Source organism: Rattus norvegicus, chromosome 14 (genome assembly GCF_036323735.1).
Source record: "Rattus norvegicus strain BN/NHsdMcwi chromosome 14, GRCr8, whole genome shotgun sequence".
Lineage (NCBI taxonomy): Eukaryota > Metazoa > Chordata > Mammalia > Rodentia > Muridae > Rattus > Rattus norvegicus.
The window spans coordinates 12,781,586-12,800,781 of record NC_086032.1 but is presented as its reverse complement, the minus strand read 5'-3'; the positions used below and the strand labels follow the sequence as shown (position 1 = coordinate 12,800,781).

Sequence of the window (19,196 nt, the reverse complement as noted above, 5' to 3'; positions counted from 1 at the left end):
TTTAAATGTATATGTACATTTTAATACACTGTGATTCATTTAAAATGTTTTTTAATTTCTCACATGTTCTAATGTATTTTGATTAAAGGTTCAAATTCCAGGTCCTTGAGTTAATTAATTAGCTAATGTTTAAGACAGGGTCTCACCATGTAACCCCAGCTGCCCTGTAACTCACGGAGATCTGTCCACATCTGCTTCCAGAGTCCTGAAGTTAAGAGCACCATGGGTAGCTAAAATTAATTTTTAAAAATTAGTTGAAGATTCCCTTAGAGTAAACAGTAATATAATAATAATAATAATAATAATAATAATAATAATAATAATAATAATAATAAAAAATAACAGATCCTGTTTCTTTGGGAGGAAGGAGAAAAACAGGATTTGACAGTAGTACAGCCTGTCCTCAAACCTTGTCCTGCTTCAGCCTCCCAACTGGTGGGGTTACATGGGCACACCCCCACACCTGGCCATAAGCCTCGGTAAGAGGCTTTTCCTTTACTTTTAAAGGAAAGTTAAATTAAGCCTTGGATGGAAAAAAAAACTAATTGACTTATAGATTGATTAATAGGAGCTGGGATATGAAGTTGGGGATTTAGCTCAGATGTTTTTATAACATTAAAATTTTTTATACACTAAAAGGACCATATAGTTGCCAAATAGTTCTTAATTTGCATAAAATAGTTTTTATCTAATGCAAATTATTATAAATAATCAAACATTAATGGTAGTAATATTAAAATTTCTCATAACAAATCTGGAAGTTTTCTTGCAGTCAAAATTATGCCATTCAGTTTCCTTGCAACTAATGATTCTCCTGTCAATATCAAAAATGCTATTCTGGGCCCAGTGAGACAGTGATCCATCAGTCCAAAAACTGTATCAGAGCCCAGTGGCACATTCTGTGATCCCAGCACCCTCAAGGCCAAAGCAGGGGACTCCAGATAGAAAGATTGTATAGGTTACAAACTAAGGTCCTGTCTGAGACGCAAACAGAGCAGAACCCTCAGGCACACGACTGTTGTTCTGCTTCTTTTCCTTCTTTTGGGGCCCTGTTCCCCAGTAGTATTTAAAACCGTGGAAATGTGCCTCTCTTGAGATAAATATATATAGACGGTTCTGTTCAACGAGACACAGCTTCTGGAACATACAAATATCACTGAAATTCTCACATTGTATTTGAAGGTTTTTCACACTTACTTTGCATTTCAGTTGTGGTTTGGTCTACGTTTAATGAAACGTGGGTCTGAAGGTGGCTCACCTTGTCAGGTAATGAGGTATGTCATTTATTCCTTTACAGTCAGTTTATGATTCTTGAGGGTCAGGACTTCTTTTTAAAGGTGTTGGCAACTCTATTTGTCATAATTGAATTCTGCCATATGTTCTATGGAAACAGGCTGGGGGGTGCAGCTAAAGTCACATAGTTCATAAGTAGGAATCCCGTTCTGATGCTCCACTTCCATAAACAGTAGCAGTAGTAGTAGTAAGCAATTAAAAACAAAACAGAAAACCACCTGCACCACCAGCCATGGAAGAAGACGGCCCCTGTGTGGTACCTCGGGTTTGGAAACAGTGTTCACAGCTCATGTGGGTTTCTCTTTACATCTGGACTCTGCCACGCGGCCGGCCTGCCGAGCAGTCGTGCAGTTCTGATGAAGCCTTTTGCTAATCCACTAATCCTGAGGCCTGACATGGTAAACTGCTGGGAAATGGTGGCAGGCAGTATGCTTCCAATTCACAGTGTGCTTTAAAGCGCCCAGCCTCTCCCTGCCTGAGTGAGGGGACAACAGACGGCGTGTAATTACAATAGCAGCTCAAGCCATTTATCCTCTATAATCTGATACTAAAGAAAAGAGCATTGAAACAGAATTTCCTTGACACTGGAAGCTTCTTACATGATTAAAAGTATGCCAACTGTTTGCCCTTTGAGCGGAAACCATCGGGAGAGTTGCAACGTAGACAGAATGTGGCAAATGTGCATTTGTCCCTGAGGAGGGGACTTTCAGCAACGTGGCTCTTTGGTATAGTCTATGAATTTAAGAGTACATACTTGGCAGGATTGATTTAAAATAGTGACGTGTTAACTAGGACCTCACTTTTAAAATGAAGTGTTTAAGAGAATACAGAAATCCAGCCAAAGAAATGCTGTGTTAGAGATTGCCTCCAAATGTAGATTTAGTGTTGGAGTTTTCATTTATATTGTGCAAGAACGTATCTTTGAAATGTGAATATCTAGAAATTGTCTTTTATGAAATCTTACGAACCCAGAACTGGTCAGTTTATTCTCGCCACATTCTTTTGGTGGATTCCTGTCTGTGCGTCTGTTTGGTGAGGTAAGCTTTTTTTCAGACCCCACCCCCACATTGTGTCTGTCACTCATTGTCAGATGTAGTGACAAAAGAAGCATGGAGCCTTCAGAGTAACAGAGGAGCAGTGTCACAGGTTGCTAAGTGACGGATGAGCTTTCAAGTCAAACACTGTCTTACTTACCCTGAAGGGCAAAGCAAATGCCATAAGAGACAGACAGACATCCGTCCTCCTTCCTTCCTTCCTTCCTTCCTTCCTTCCTCCCTCCCTCCCTCCCTCCCTCTCTCTCTCTCTCTCTCTTTCTTTCTTTCTTTCTTTCTTTCTTTCTTTCTATCTTCCTTTCCTTTCCTTTCCTTTCCTTTCCTTTCTTTCTTTCCTTTCCTTTCCTTTCCTTTCTTTCCTTTCCTTTCTTTCTTTCCTTTTTCTTTCTTTCCTTTCCTTTCTTTCCTTTCCTTTCTTTCCTTTCTTTCCTTTCCTTTCCTTTCCTTTCTCTCTTTCTCACTTTCTCTCCTTCTCTCTTTCTCTCTTTCTTCATCTTTGGAGAGACTATAAAGGAACCCTTAAGGAACCCCTGAACTCAAACACTGTGTTGAAACAGAAACAGCAAGGATCAGTAGTACCTTCTCTTGCTCTGGCATGCTGCCATGGGGGCAAAAAGAAAGCAGGCCAGCTCCTGGTTGAACTTGGCAGTGCCTTGGTAGACTGTTCTGAATGTTGCCTGGTGACGCTAGTCCAGAGTTTACAGGTCAGAGTTCAGAGGTAGCATCTGCAGCTGGAGAAGTCACTGTGGCTTTAATGTATGTGGCTCCAAACTTGGTAACTGTCAGAGTCCTGCTGTGTGAAGAGAGAGGGAACTGAAATGTACAGATCTCCTGTTACTGAACGCGCTCAGGGTATGGTTGAGGCTGTGAAGCAGGGTTAGAGCTGCAGAGCAGTGAGGAGATGGAGGGATTTGAGTGGAAGTAGCATACACCTTTGAAAGAGTAGGAAGCAGACGGTCTAGCAAAGGTCATAGCAAACCTTACAGATCCCAGTGTGGTGGGAGCCAGGAGTGAGGCGTTAGAATGTGGAGACCCACACGGAAAACCACTTCCTTGACCCTTTAACTGGTGCCCTCGTGCATCCCACGTGTGTGGTTAGGAGCTCCATAATGCTGTGCTGTCGGGAGCAGGAGCCCTCCCCCCCAAGTGTCGTGACTGCGGCCCAGTCTGGGCCTTTACTCCCTGTAAGAGGCTGGTGGCGTCTTTGATTTCACAGGTTAAGAACCTAAACCACCGAGTAAGGAAAATGTCAAAGGGCACTGTAGTGTCTTCTCTGAAGAGGTCTTATTCTGTATGTTTTTTTGTAAACACCAAATGGCTGTTATGCTACTGCTCTCCTACATGCTGAGATGTTGCTATGGTTACTGAGTGATTGGCATATTCCATCACTGACAGTGTTGTGCGCGAGGTGTGGGATCAGTGGCTTTGGTCAGAAGGATTTGAGTTTGTGCTTGTTCTCTTTCCTTGGACTCAGGGAGACTTTCCTGGCTCTCATGTTTTATGATGCTTTTACTTAGGATTTCCATGCTCTCACTGATCACCCCGAGTCTGCATTGCTCATCTTAGTCACGTTCTTAGGCCTCTGGTCTCAGTGAACTTGACAGAAGGACAACACGCTCTTATTTCTGACCGTGGGGCAAGTAGGAAACATTTCCACATGTGGACTGTGCCCAGAGCCCACTCAGGCCCGCTGCTTCTGAAGTGGTCCCACAGGGGAAAGTCTGAAATTGTTTGAACTCTGGGCCGTTTGTAATTGTGGAATCCCTAAAGTCTTGGACACTTGCGGAAACTGATGGCTTTACTTGCGGGTAAAGGCTGAGGGTGTAGCATTGAGTCCGCAATGTTGAGTTTCTGAAAATGTTCTTTTTTAAAAGTGGGAATGAGATTCTTACTTGGGATCTGAGCTAATTTAAATTTATTCATGTTTTTCTTACCTAAATGTGGAATATATTAATACACACATACACACACACAATTTTGAATTTTTTCACTAAAAGTCTATTTAATATGTTTCAACTAAGATTTACTTATTTTCTTATTTGGGAGACTGAATATAATCAATAGCTCACAAAGGATTGGTTTGCTATTATTTATTAATACATATCAGCTTGGCCATACAGATTTACCCCTGCCGTTTGCTTATTAAATCTATAACAAGATGTTACGCTTGCTTTCCTGTCACCGATGATACTGCCTCTTGCTCAAACACTCCAAAGCCTAGCATGTCGTTCCCAGCCCTCTCAGTGCCGCTCACAGCGCTGCTGTGCTCACAGGGCAGTTAGACCCAAATCAGATGAGCTGCCCAGTACATGAGGCCAGTCACTAACGGTGGAACCAAGAGAAGGGCCAGTCTCGGGGTCTGTGCTGTGAGTAGCGTGCCCAGTACTTCCTGTGACTGTTCCAGGTCTCCACCTGCTTCAAACTGCTATTTTTACATTAACAATACAAATCTCAGATGATTATGACGACAGGAGATGCTGAAATTCAAAGCAGCATATTTGGGCTATACTCTCAGGAAATTTAACTTTAGCAGTGAGATAATCCTGATTAAATTTCATAATAAATCAAATATGTATTATTTAATCTAACAGCTGGGAAGAAGCAATCTGTTCCCAGAAGCAAAGAGGAATATCTGAGGCATTGTCCTCATTCTGTATTTATTTCGGCATCTGAATTTTTCTTTTTCACAAATTAGAGGAATATGTTTGACAAAGAAATGGTTTGTATATGCCGAGGACACTTTTTAGCCAGAAGTCATTATGTAGCTGGCACTGTGTATTAAAGTTAAGGTACTCCAGCCAGCTTGAAGTGCCTTTTGGGTGACTGGTGGGGCCTGGGGAGAGCTGTCTTTGTGCCGTGGCATAGGGCTAAAAGCTGTAAGATACAGTTGTCTTTCTCCACCCTCGGACCCAGCCCACTCCGCACTAAAAATATTAAAAGAAGGTGTGCCTATACTGGGTGCACTCTTACCACCCCCTATACAGGCGACGGTGTATGAAGCATGGTGCTGTGCTGGGGTCTGTAACCGTCTGTACAGAGATGGTTTAAGATACACAGGAGGAAGAAGGAGGTCATGCATTCATCCCATTGTTCATAAGACACACAGGTGTCAGGATTTGAGGTTCTGGGGGAGTAACCAAAACCACGGGATCCTGGAACTGATTTTATTTTTGTATAGTTTACATATTTCTGCTCTTAAGTAGGTTCACAGTAAAGGAATGGCGGGTGACTGGCTGGGCTGCCGGTGCAGAAAGTGGATCATATCTGGGATTCCGGTAGCTGGCAGCTGGCAGTCCGCTTCCTCAGCAGATGGTGCTAGAGTCTGACTTGTGTGAGCTTGTGTGGCCTGGTGGCCTGGATGCTGGTGCTGGCCTTTGCCTCATTACTCAAGTAGCTTACAAAAGAGCAGGCACTGGGGGGATGGGGACATTTCAAGAATGTGGAGACTCCCTGGGGTCTGAGAATGTAGGGTAAGACGGGATGTGAGAAGTGCCTTTTATTGTTGTGTTAGTTTTAAGAAGGAGAGAGACTCTAATAAAATCACTGTCTATACAAAGCCAGTCCTGGAGCTGGCGAACATGGTGGCTTGTGACTTTGTCTGCTCATTTTGAAAGCATTTCTGTCCTACTTGTTGCACTGTGTTCCTGTTATATTTAAAGAGATGAACTCCCCAGGATTACAAGTTCACTCTGGGTACGTGGATGTACATCTGCTTATATACTTGCTTTTGATCAGTTCTCAAGTAGATCAGTATTGTGGGGTTTGGTTTGGTTTTGTTTTGGTTGTTTCTTCTTTTCTTTTTTCCTTTCTCTCTTTTTTGCCAAGAATTTCTTCTTCCCTTTTGCTTCTTCATGTGTTCGCTCACATTAGAGTCAGTCACCCATGGTGCCTACGCGTTACTGGAAGCTGGTTGAGTGTGCTGGGGAAAGTGAAGTGATTTGCCTCTTGTTGCAGGTGATGAGAAAGCCCATTTAGTGTCAGGCACTGTCGGTACCCTCCCCCCTTTAAGATTTCCTTTTATTGTTAGTGTATGGGTGTTTTGGCTACATGTATGTCTGCGTACTACATGTATGCAGTCTTCCAGGAGACCAGACAAGGGCATCAGATTCCCCAGGTGGTTGTGAGCCTCCCTGTGGGTGGTGGGTATTGACCCAGGTCTTAGGAAGAGCAGACAGTGCTCCTAACAGCTAAGCAGTCTCTCCTGTTCCCTTGGTGCATTCTTAACAAGGCAAATGGAATAAAAACCTGTTGTCACCCTATTTCATTCATGGTTTAAGAGTAGAATAGCTGTCATCCTGGTGAGTGTTTCTCTTGGCTCTTTGTTAGTTATAAGTGGGAAGGAAATAACAGTACTACGTGGACTAAAGTGAAAGCGACACCAGAGAGGGGTAGCTTTCCCATTTTGCTCCCTCAAGGGAAACATGCACAGATCTTGGTTTTCCTGTTGTAACTGTGAGAAAACTAGAAACCGCCTAGACATTCTCTCGATCGTAAGGACGCACGTGCATCGTCTTAGCGAGCTTTGCCAAGAAACCATGGGTTGTGTTGGTACTTGAAAGGGTCCATGAAGATGGGAAGGAAACACCAAACAAATATATGCCCACAGTTAGTTATGGAGGTGGCTCTGTGCTGCTCTCTACACTGCAGAAAGGTTTGCTTCTGTGGATCTGATCCTACGTAGTTGAGGAAGGGCGGTCAGAAGGAAGAGTGGAAAAGCAGCCGGTGCCTTCTGGACAGAACGGAGCCGCCACGGTGGAACCGAACAGTCATCTTGGGACGAGAGGACTCGGGGTGTGAGGGGAACAGAAAGGTGCAGTGGATGGCCTCTCTGTGAGCCCTGCTGTGTTAAGAGTTCTGGAGGCCTCTGGGGATGGAGCGTTTTCTAGAGGAGCTGCAGGGTAGCATTTACCCGAGGACCTGCCTCCTCATCTGTTCATACAGGTTAACAGGTCATACTTCATGAAGGTAGAGAAACGCAAATGTGGGGCCTTCCGGGTTCCATAAAGTTAGATTCTTTTGTGTAGCAACCTGCAGGCGAGACAGAATGGAGGCAGAGCGCCAGGTGCATCCTTCCCTAGGTTGAGCTGCCTGAGACCAATCGGCTTGTCTCATTCTTGTCAAAGGCTTAATCCATGGTCCCCCAGGGGTCTGGGCAGAGTGCGTGGTGTATGCATGGCCGTCTGTGAGGGCTTAAACGTCTTAGAGAAGTGTTCTTCAGTGAGGGTAACTCTCTCTTCCGGAGCCATGTGTGTTTTGCCTTCAGAGAAGCCCATGAGTTCACCATTACTCCTAAGGTAACTTTTTGTTGCTGTTTTCTGTTTGCTTGTTTTTTATGTCAGAGGAGCACCATGTGAGTGAACAGTGAAAATGAGAACCTGCATCTCATTGGTTTTGGTTTGTTGGGATGATGAACAGCACTGAAGCTTTCAGCTAATCTTAAGGACTGGGCAGAGGACGGCATGATGTTGGTATAGCCCGATGGGCTTGTCTGCACCATCAGCCACTCTTGCCTCACCACTAAACTGCACAAGGTGACTAGGCTCCTAGGGCCATTTTCTTTGGCCCCATTGCTTAGGGCTGCCCTGTGTGGCTCAGGTGCCTGTCACTCCCCTGGACACACTTGTCCTGCTTCCAGGCACTCTGCCCACCTGGTTTGGCACCGCTTACCGACAGCTTCTCCTCCTTGGCCGACTCCTGGGTTTCAGCCCTCGGGCTCAGTTTTGCCCTTTATCTCATTAGGTGATAACCCTGAAGTCTGTGCCTTCTCTCTGTGTATCACAAAGTGATACCTTCCGAATCTGTCTTCTGCAGCTCAAACTAAGCTTCGTGTTAAAGCACTTCACATGTGCATTGGGGCCCCAGAGCAATGTTCTGCTCAGTTCCTAATCCATTCTTCCCAGGTAAACAGTAGCACACCTCGCTCACGCTCTCTTTCTAGTCCCTTGTCTTTCCACCCGCTGTGGACACTGAGGACAACACGGTGTCACCTCTCAAGTACTGCCCACCATAAGAAGTCATCCCTACATTTAGTTAGTGTAGGAGTGTGTGCACACACACTTGTCTAGCCCTCTTGAGAAGGTCAGAGCACAGCTTGGGGAGTCACCATGAGGATCCCAGGGACTAACCTCAGGTGTCAGCCCTAGAGATGAGTGTTCTTGCTCTCTGAACACCCTTTGTCCTTTGTTCCTTTCCCACTGTCCCATATGCTCTGTCCCCCTCCCTCTCTTTCATTAAGTTAAGGTCTCTCACTGTCCTAGAACTCCCATAGTGGGCTAGGCCAGCTCGCCAGGGAGCACCAGTGGCTCCTCCTTGTCTCCCCAGCACTGAGGCTACAACGCACATGGGAACGCTTAGCCTTTCACACGGGTTCCGAGCAGTGTAGCAGCCCCCTTTTCTCACCATGCTTCAGCCACACTTGCCCGCTTTCACTGCCTCAGGGTACCAGAGCTTGTGGTCTGGAGCAGCTAGCAGCTTGCCCTTTGTATGGCTGGCCCTTTCTCGTGGTTCAGTCCTGACCGCTCCTTAGGGAGACCTTTACTGACTGCCAGAGGGAGGTTTAGTTTTATGCACCCATTTTCCCTCCTGTGATTTTCCTGCACATTGGAAAATTTTCAGTACTGACACTGAGTGCAAACTCCTAAAAAAAGATATTTGTTCGTTAAATGTAGTAAGAAAATGCAAGTAATTGAATTCTGAGCTAAAAATGCCTCCATATGGTGACTGAATTTTCATTATACTCCTTCCTATCTATGCCAGTGGCTAACCTTGGAGCAGTCATTTTAGTAACACGTGTGCGCAGAGCTAGGACACAGAGAGATGCTAAGTAGGAGTGGTTGGCAGCCACAACACTAGAGCAGCCTGCAGTTGAGGGTTCTATGAGTCACCAAGCGTCAGGGCATCTCTGTAGTCCTGGAGGTCTGTCCTGTGGGCGGGGTCCGTCAGCGAGTCGTAAGGTGTGATACTACAGAACAGAGAGGTGTTAGGACAGCACAGCATTGTTGATCCCCCTCAAGTGTGCTGAGGTCCTGATTCTGACAGCACGTTTGATGGACCCGGGTTGCTACTCCGTTCCTGAGTTGTCACAGGAAGAGCTCAGCTATGCCTGTAATAGGTAGTATCATAGAAGACATCGGAGTTTGCAGCTGAAGGCAGGACAGGACAGTTCACCACACACAGGGCGGAACGTCTCAGAGCCACTAAAAGATTCCTGATAGGTAGCTAGTCACATAATGGATGTTCCAAGTTGCTCTGTGAGGGGTAAAGAAGAAAATGAATAAATGAAACTGGGCAGGATGCATTCAAAAACGGAAGCTACAGTGACTGGTGAGGAGATGGTCTTGATGTCTGCTGGCTGGAGGACTTGCATAGCTGGAGGTGCAGTTAACATATCCTAAAAGGCTGTTGAGACCCTTAGAAATTCCTGCCTTTCAAGTATTGACAGGATGCACAGTCTCAGGAGATAAGCGTAAAAGATGTTAGACTGGAATTTACCCTGAAAATATCAACTAAAAGGATGTCTACCAGAACGGCTGCTGTATGAGGCACATAGCATATGGTTTTAGGACCGGGGAGGCTGCAGAGGGAGTGACATCGAGGACAGGACTGTGGGGAACTTCTATGTTTAAGGAGGTGTTGGTGGAAGAGTGTGGGCTACAAGTTGTCAGAACACGACATCGTGGACTTTGGAGAGAAGGAAGTAACTGCGAAGCCATGGTGCAAGAGAGCTTTGACTGAGGAAAATGAGTAGTTCCTCTACCGAAAGCTGGTGGCTTTCACGACGACATATCGCACTGCCAGCCCTCAGTAACTGTTTGGAAAACATCTTAGTCATAAGGAGGGGAAGAGATAAGTATTTGTAATTTGGATCAATACAAATTGATTCTCGCCTATGGACATATCCAGTTCAGTGGGCCAGTGTACTAAAGGTCGCATATTTAAAGGTAAACTAAGGCGTCTTAATTAAAGGTGTGCCAGTCAGAGAAGGCACGTGGTGCCACCTCATTAAGTGTCCCTGAGAGTGTCTGTGTCAGGTTGTCCTGAGCTTTGATCAGTCTATGAGACAGCCAATCTAACATAAAGCACCAAGTTTAGAAAGCAGAGTGCAGATGAAAACAAAACACACAGGGCACGTGGGCAGGCAGATACTTAGCAAAGAGAAAACAAAACCACCCGTACCTGAGGACTGTAATGATTTTTCTTTGAACTTTTAGGTTCTCCTGAAAAGAAAACGGAACATTCTCCAAACCAGAAAAATATCACTGCACACCCAACCAAAAATGGAAGCTCAAGTCCGATATGTAAAGCTGGACAGAAAACCTCAGAGAATCCTGTAGTTAGGGGTCACGCACAGAAGGGAAATGACGAGTCTGAAAGTGAATTTGAATCAGACCCCCCTTCTCCCAAGAGCAGTGAAGAAGAACAAGAGGATGAAGACGCACAGGGAGAACACGGGGACTTTAATGATGAGGACACTGAGCCAGAGAACCTGGGTCACAGGCCTCTGCTCATGGACTCCGAAGATGAGGAGGAGGACGACAAACACAGCTCTGACTCGGAGTGTGAACAGGCAAAAGCCAAGGGAGGAGAATCGAGCTCCTTGCGCAGAAACAAACCTGGTGGTGCCCCGGAGCCTGCCAGTTCACCCGCGCTGACTCCCAGTCAGGAGTTCGATGTGTTCGGTGCTGTTCCCTTCTTTGCAGTGCCTGCTCCAGAGCTGCAGCACAGAGGGAGTGGGAAGAGCGTCTCCCAGCAGATGTTTCCAGAGCAGGAGGAATATGACGTGTTCACAAAGGCACCCTTCAGCAAGAAGGTCACCGTACAGGACTGGCCCGCCGTGCGGCCAGACACTCGCCCCCTGCCTGCACGACCCAGAAGTGTAGACATATTTGGCTCCACTCCCTTTCAGCCATTTTCCACAGCAGCCAGTAAAAGTGAAAGCAAGGAGGATGTTTTTGGGCTCGTGCCCTTTGAGGAAATAACCGGGAGTCAGCAGCAGCAGCAAAAAGTCAAGCAGCGTAGCTTGCAGAAACTGTCCTCTCGCCAGAGGCGCACGAAGCAGGATGTGTCGAAAAGCAACGGGAAGCGGCATCACGGCACACCCACCAGCGCCAAGAAGCCCCTGAAGCCTCCCTACCGCACACCCGAGAGGGCCCGCAGGCACAAGAGGGTGGGCCGCAGAGACTCACAAAGCAGCAATGAGTTCTTAACAATTTCGGACTCCAAGGAGAACATCAGCGTCGCGCTGACCGATGGCAAAGACAGGGCCAGCGTCCTGCCACCCGATGAGAGTCTGCTGGACCCTTTTGGTGCCAAGCCTTTTCATCCTCCAGACTTGTGGCACCAGACCCATCAGGGCCTAAGCGACATCTGTGTGGATCACACCGCCATTCTGCCTGGGAGACCACGACAGAATTCAGTACATGGGTCATTCCACAGCGCAGACGCATTGAGAATGGATGACTTTGGTGCCGTGCCCTTTACAGAACTCGTGGTGCAGAGCGTCTCTCCGCAGCAGTCCCAGCCGGTGGAATTAGACCCCTTCGGTGCTGCTCCATTCCCTTCTAAACAGTAGACACTTCAGGTGGACTCAGCGATACTCCTGTTCAAAAAAGTATGAATAGTTTTATGAATCTGGAAGAAATGTATTTGTATAGTTGTTTATATCATTCACTCACTCTCACAGGTTAATCAGGATAGGTGATTTTTAAATAAACCAAATGGAATTATTTGTACAGGGTAGTAAGTTGATGCCTTCTTCAAGCAGGAGAAGGCCTAAATCGAAAGCCAAGGGCTTTTGCTACTGACAGCTCAGAGGTTCACCCGTGGGGCTTCCTGGGAAAGCTGGTGTGTACCGCTAGGGACAGGAGAGCCATCACTTCGGATATCAAGATGTCACGTAGGGGCACACCCTAGATCCAGCATTTGAAGCCAGGCAGGCTGACTGTTTCCACCCACGAGGGAAGAGTCTAGAGTGTGCTCTCCATACACTTCTCTGTAAGGTAGAGCCACAAGAAACTGACTATTGTGCCTAAAAAACTGTTGCATTAAAAACAAAAAACCAAGTGCCATTAACAATGGACTCTGTGATGATAAGGATATGAAATGATGTATATATTAGCTCAGTCTAGCCCTTCTACGGTGTATAGAGCAAGACATTACATGGTAATATATATGCGGTTTTTAATCTGTCAAGAAAAAATTTTTACAATGTGGAATGCTTAATAGAAGCCTAGAACAAAAATATAAAGAGAAATATCTGGCATTTGAAAAAAAAATGTAAAAGAATGACACATCAAAAAGAAAAGCACCATCTGGTACTTGAGAAATACTTTGTCTTTGAGTGGGTATTTGCCAAAACCTTTATCATCATGTCCCTACTGAAGTACCTTCATAGAAAGGGGAGGGGCAGGGTATATAGAAATTTAATTTCAGAAACAATGTAGCTGAAACTTTAATTTTTTAAAGAAGTTTACAATGTAAAATCATGTTGCATTTACTGACACACTTTATGACAGCACTTCCCTCCTCCAGCAGGGCAGAGTCCTGGGCTGCAGTTCCTTCCTTCAGGGTGAGAGGGGGCAGTTCTACTACAGTGCTCCAGCAGTGCCACCCAGTCCCTCAGCACTGACAGCCAGACCCTCAGTGGGTGGAAGAACTAGATGGTGGGACTAGGAGCTTAATTCTGCTACCCGATTGCATTGATAGTGAAAAGAACTAAACTACCAAATTGCCTTTAAAATACATCACCAGTCCTAATGAGAAACTTGAAATTTTGTAGTTGTGGTCAGTGGTAATAGTTATACATCAGTTAATGTGAATGTACTGTCCGTGCTTCCTCTGTCTGTCCTAAGTTATGATTAGATGTCTTTACAGATGAGCATTCGAAGTTTCTAGATCAACAGCTATTGCTATTGGTAGCTGTGTTTTAACTTTGCCCCAGTTAGTGTCCCTTAATAAGTAATCTTCTTAAAACCTTAACTTTAGTGCCCACAGAGGACACATCATTTGCCTACTCTCAGAGTTCAGAACCTGGAAAGAAGTGAAACACAAAACCAAGCCGAGGTCCCTTTTTATGGTTGTCTCCTCCTCTGCCAGCTCAGCCAGGGTAGTGTGGACAGGACAGGTCACGTCACACCGCCACCCAGAACAGGGCTGCACCACTTAATGTCCTTGTGCCAAAGGCAGAGGCTGTGTTTGCACCTTTCTGTCTGGTTCTCAGGTTGATTATTCTCACTAATGCAAATGGCAGTAGGCCCTCTACGCTACCGAACAGAAATGCTTTCCTCCTAAAGTAATGAGTTGTGACTATGAAGTCAGAGTTCCACTCGCCTTTCACTGCACTGAATACTTAGAAGTGATTCACTCGCAGCCCCTCCGGCTAATGCTGGACAAATCCTTAGGAAACAGCTGTGCCACAGCCTAAAATGTTTACATTGCCTCCAACAGCCCAGCGGGTGACGCGCCTCTCGAGACCATCTCATTGGACAGACTGTTTCACTGGAGGTCCAAGGGGCGGCTCCTTTGCGTTACATTTTCTCTTGCACAAGAGAGCACTTAGCACCCAGCACCCAGCACCCAGCACCCAGCACTCACTGAAAGGCTGGCTCTGTTATGGGACGGCCCAGTTCTGGTTTAAAGAATGTCATTTGGGTGTGCCTTGTGCTTCCCAGTGTGCAAAGCAGTTCTAACTAAACCTGTTAGACTTGAACATCGAAGGGAAGTCACGTTAGGAACCCAGCTCGAAAGTCTGAGGCCAAAGGTGTCACCTAGAAGCTTTAACTGTGCTCATTAACTTGGAATCTTTTCTTAAAAAGTGGACTACTTGCTTTACTTTGATCACGTCAGCAAAACGCTAGTATTACCAGAGGATCTTTCAGGGCACTTAAGAAATGGATCTACTAAGGCACAGACGTTCTCGGTATGTAGTTGGAGAAAAGGACTACTCCAAGTTGGGTGAGAATGGAACCGACCAGAATTTTAAGCACTGAGTGCCCCTCCCCTGAGCTGTGTACCCTGGGCATTTATGAAGTCACGTGGCTCTCGGATCTGCGCACCTTGCGATCAGTCCTACCCTGTTTAACAGGGACTGACTACTCTCCTCTTCCTGACGGAAAATACGAAGGTGGAGCCAGTCTTGGGTGTGCCTCCCTTGGGTTATCCAGATTTGGGCACTTCACTAAAGCACTGTCAGAAGGCGCACATGTATTAATGTCACTACCTGTGGGGAGTTAGGTATTATCTGTTTAATACATGTAGAATGCGCAGTGAACTCTGTCATTCTTTTTCTTTTATTTCTAAGCAAAACTAGTCATCAATTTACATTCAGTTACTGAGTTGACAGTCTACTGAGTCTACTGAGAGAACAACAGATGACTGTTGGAAAAAATTTACACTCGGTGGTGTTCTCTACTAAGATAAAAAGACACAGGCACATCGAGGCTCTCCACTACGGAATTAATGTGAATTTAAAAAGGCAATCGTTTCTCTTAAGAGCATTCACTCCTAGTGACGAAGTTTACAAAAGCCACTAAAAGGAAGAAGTAGATGAAAATACAGAGGGCTGGGTCTGGTTTAGGTTATTTTTTTTTAATTAAAGTTCACAGTGCTACAGGAAGACTGATTTTATTACTATGTTCTTTTTGTGACTGAGAGATCATCCTATACTAGAAGGAGTAATTGCCACTTGTTCTTTCTTTTGCGGTGCTGGGAACTGAACCCAGGGCCTTGCACATGCTGGGCAAGCGCTTTAGGGCTGAGCCACACCTCCAGCCTGGAAGAGCCCTTTAATTGCTGGCAAACGGCTTTAAGTGCACTTTCTTTGATTACACTTCCTTTTTTTTTTTTTTTTTGTTAAACTTGAATTTTCTGAAGCCTTTTATGTACCACTAAGCAAATAACTTTAATTTTTAAATAAACTGGGTTTATATCCTTAGTTATATTTCTAATTGTTATAAGACATACTTGCTAAAGTAACTTAAGCCCTCAAATGTAGCCGGGAAGAGTTTGAGATAGACTTCAGTTACTTTCCCTGTACCCAGTAAAGCACTAATTTTGTTACCTTATTGCCTTTACATTGCTTAGTCTTGAATTCTGTTCACTGTTTTGTTTGAGATTTAAAGTTATTTTCTTACTGTATTTATCATACCTACTGTTTTAATAATCTGCCGTCTTTAAATGCAATAAATCCCAAACGGATCGCTTATTCTTCATAGCCAATGCCTTTGGAGTTTTATTATTACTATTTGTATCATTAAAAGTTTCATCACAAACTTCTGTTCAGTTCTTTCATCATAGAGTCTGTCTCAGTTATGTCCTCTGCTCTCCAAGAGTTCATGGTTAAGGATTTAAGAAAATGCACTTGGCCTCTTTTCTGCAATAAGAACACTTCGTTAAACAATTGTCACAGATTTACCAATACAGTGATTATGAGGTCAGAACACAGGTCTTAGCATGCCTTTTCAATTACTTGTCTGGCACAGTTTTTTAATATGTACCATGTTTTGTTTGGTTGATTTTTTTTTTTTTAATTTAAAAGACTCAGCATTAATTGAGTAAGAGGCTTTGGCGTGTTATAGAGATGGACTGTGTGTAAGGACGTGCTAACTTTGGTGACAGAGCTGCAGTCTAACTGAGAGTGCAGGATTCTTCCCTCTGGAGCCTGATTGGTGGCTTGTACACGTTCCCAGTTGTGACGAGGTTCGTTTGGTTGGGTGTGAGTGGACTTCTGTTTTGAAGCAGTGCAGTCACTTAGATCCAGTTACAGTTGCGCTCTCCCAGGAGGAACTTCATACAGTATTGAGATGGTTACTTTGAATAATTCCTTTCTAGGAAAGGCAGGCTCAAGCACAGCTAATGCTCAGACTGAAGCCATGATCTTTGGGAACGCACATAGCCTGGCATGACAGAACCGACATGCTGTGCAGGACCTCTGTGCAGGACCTTGATGCCACACTGGAGGAGCAGGGGGAGGGCCTTGGTGGCCCCTCGCATACAGTGTGCGAGTTCACTCTCCTCAGGAGGGCTCTACTGCTACTTCTATCCGAAAACATTTTAAAGGGTAGGTTTCCGTTCTAGACCATTCTCTCATCAGCCCAGATGACAACATTTCTTAGCAGTGTAAACAGCTATGCGGCAATGCATATAGAAGACCCCTCTGCCCCTTCACTAGCAGCCAAGCTGCTTCCCTGGTAGGTGGAGCTGGAAGAAACGCTACTGCTTGGGTGGACGAGGACCTTCTCAGCAAGTGGCAGGGATCCAGAGGGGCAGGCCTTGCCCCGTGGCGTGTAACACAGGGCAGGCAGGGCGTATCTCTAGGGGACCTGCCAAGTGGAGGGTTGTACAGCTCTGCGTTCTTCACAGTGAATCCTCTGCCCGGTGGGCTGCGGCTGTGACAGCCCTGACTCATTTGACTTTACCGTGCCATTTCAAGCTGTAATGTATCACAAAGAAGGACAAGCAGCACACGCTTAGTAAACCGTATTTATTTACATAGGTGCACTTGGCCACGCAGGTACTTAACTGCACTTAGTATAAGCCACAGAGATGAACAATGGCTTGCTGTTGGGAAAATGGCGTTATAGAGGAAGATGACTGATTATTAAGTGAGTTAACTGCATCTCTATAAGTTATAATTTAAAACAGTCACAGTTAAAAACAGTCTTCGCTTTTAGAGTTTGGATAAGCTAGTGAGACTTGCTTTTTTAAAATACTGTAGCTGGAAATACCATTTTCAACTTATTTTAATAAACTAATATAAACAACTATACATTATTACAAAGCTCAGATTTTTAAGCATTTGTCAAATATTCTTTAGTGTGAATAAATTTTTTTATCAGTAGTGCTATGCACACAGTAGATGGTCAATAAGTGCGGACATACAGAAGTGTTTAGAGTTGACAGCAGTCCAGTCATTCCTTTATAATAAATACATTATCAAGATAGATGGGAACAACAGAGTTTTGTTTTTACAATACTGAACATTTCAGAGGACACAGAATAACTGTCCCTACATTTAGGTCTTAAATTTAAAGAGCAGTTGTTTGAGAACAAAGAATGCTGTTCTTAGGTGCGTGGTACATACAGCAGTCATTACAGAACTCATGTACACAAGGAACCCAGGCATTGTAAGAATTAAAACATACACGTCTGGGCATGGTGGCACACGCCTTTAACCCAGCATTCGGAAGGGAGACGCAGGTGGCTCTCTATGGTTACAAGGCCAGCCTGGTCTTTATTAGCACGTTCCAGGGCTACAGAGTGGGACCCTGTCTGAAAAAAGAAAAAAAAAGTAAACTTAAAAGACTCAGTATATTTTTTAGAAGAATTCATAACAAAAATGGGTCTACATCTAAAATTACTGGATTTTACTGTTTTTACTTAATAAATATTTAGTAGATTTCCTTCTGGCCAAAATGACAAAATGTATATTCAAGAACAACATTGGCCAATAAAGGATATTTTCTGAAAATATATCCCACTTTTGTTATATCCAGGTCATCTAAAATTGAGCATATGAGTTGAATTTGTGACCTAAGGTACAACAGCCACTTCCAAAATAGTGTTCCGTCATAACAGTGCTATGAATTAGTGTCCTTTCCTGCTAACATTCCAGCACGGGAGATTTATTTCAGCGCCACTGGACTGGGAAGAAGGCCCCTGCAGAGGTGTATCGATGTTCCTAGCACTGGATACAGAACGTGCATTTAGGGATAAACGTCAATGACAAGAAAATTCTATGGTGTATTAGTTAATTCCATTTTTTCTAAAAATACAGCAGTATTTAAAGCAGCTTGTCAACTTATTAGGAAACTTAGTGATGCTTTATAGTTTAGTAGACAATGGAAGCTTTCCTGAATACTGAGTGATTTAACTTATGCATCTAGAAAGACTAGGAGCCACTATCTGATGGCAGTGAGATCTACTGCTGAGTTTAACAAGACCAATGCTCCAGCTCTCAACTGTGCATGGTGTTTATAGGTGTTTTTAAGTTGTCTGTCAGATGTCGGCACAGAGCGAGCTGGACTGCAGCAGTGAGTCTCACTGTGCTCACATGAGCCATCTGCGTGCTCTCGGGCTTAAGGCTCACATCACCCAGATGGCGCGGCCTGCAAAGTAGCATCCGCATAGTTTTCAACCCATCGTCATGAAACTTGGAACGACAGAGTTAGAGGTGAAAGTTCTTTGGGAAAACTAGGTTCAAAGTTCAGTGTCAAGAATCCAATTATAATATGGGATTAAATAATATTTCATTTGGAGCAAAAATTAGGAAGTGGGGACTGGGCTATCAGACAGTGTGTGGCTCAGTCATGCCCTAGTTTCCAGTCTAATGTTTTTAAAACCAGCACGTTTGTCTCTCCTCTCACTACCTTTCTTAAAGGCAGAATTAAGTGTTTTGTTAGCAAACATAAAAACAAACATCACAACAAAACCAAAACCAAAACTGTAAACGTTCCTAAGGAGAGGAGAGACTGGCGCAGGGCAGTGGGTCATCGGGTGCCAGTTTCTCACAGACTGCGTGGGGCTGTGGTGGCGGCGCTGTATTGCTTAGCTTGGAGCAGCACAGGACGCAGCAACCCTGGCCTTGAGGAGGCACTCAGGTTTGACCATTGGATGACAATGTCTCCTCTGAGAGTCATCATACAGGACAGACGCTTCCATTGCTTATGGACAGGAGCTCTTCCTAAGGCATGCAGTGGGTTTCACAGAACTCAGAGTCATTTCATACCCAGGGCTGCTACTCAAAAACGTTCTCAACGCACTTGAATTCCGCTGCTGTACCAACAGCGAACCATCGATGCAGGGGCCAAGCACAGTTCTTACTAGAGATCCAAATAAATGTTTCCATTTTTATAA

General features: G+C 44.7%; 2 protein-coding genes across 11 annotated transcripts in view; one reads left to right on the top strand and one right to left on the bottom strand.

Annotated features, from left to right (window-relative positions):
- The window catches only part of Bmp2k (BMP-2 inducible kinase), a 97,508-nt gene extending 81,895 nt beyond the window's left edge, over positions 1–15,613 (top strand). For all 5 annotated transcript variants that reach the window (XM_039092658.2, NM_001419798.1, XM_063273457.1 and 2 more), the window contains one exon: positions 10,556–15,613. In XM_039092658.2, coding sequence (XP_038948586.1) covers positions 10,556–11,916 — 1,361 coding nt within the window. In that variant the 3' untranslated portion in view covers positions 11,917–15,613. The remainder of the gene's footprint in view (positions 1–10,555) is intronic.
- Paqr3 (progestin and adipoQ receptor family member 3) overlaps positions 4,321–19,196 on the bottom strand; it is a 29,923-nt gene continuing 15,047 nt past the window's right edge. For 2 of the 6 annotated variants that reach the window (XM_039091840.2, XM_039091841.2), the window contains exon 8: positions 14,904–15,714. The gene's annotated coding sequence lies outside the window, so the exon portion shown is untranslated. Of the gene's footprint in view, positions 15,715–16,805; positions 19,163–19,196 lie in introns of those variants that run through there. The other 4 variants (XR_010057364.1, XM_017599171.3, XM_017599170.3 and 1 more) reach the window with 4 other exon arrangements.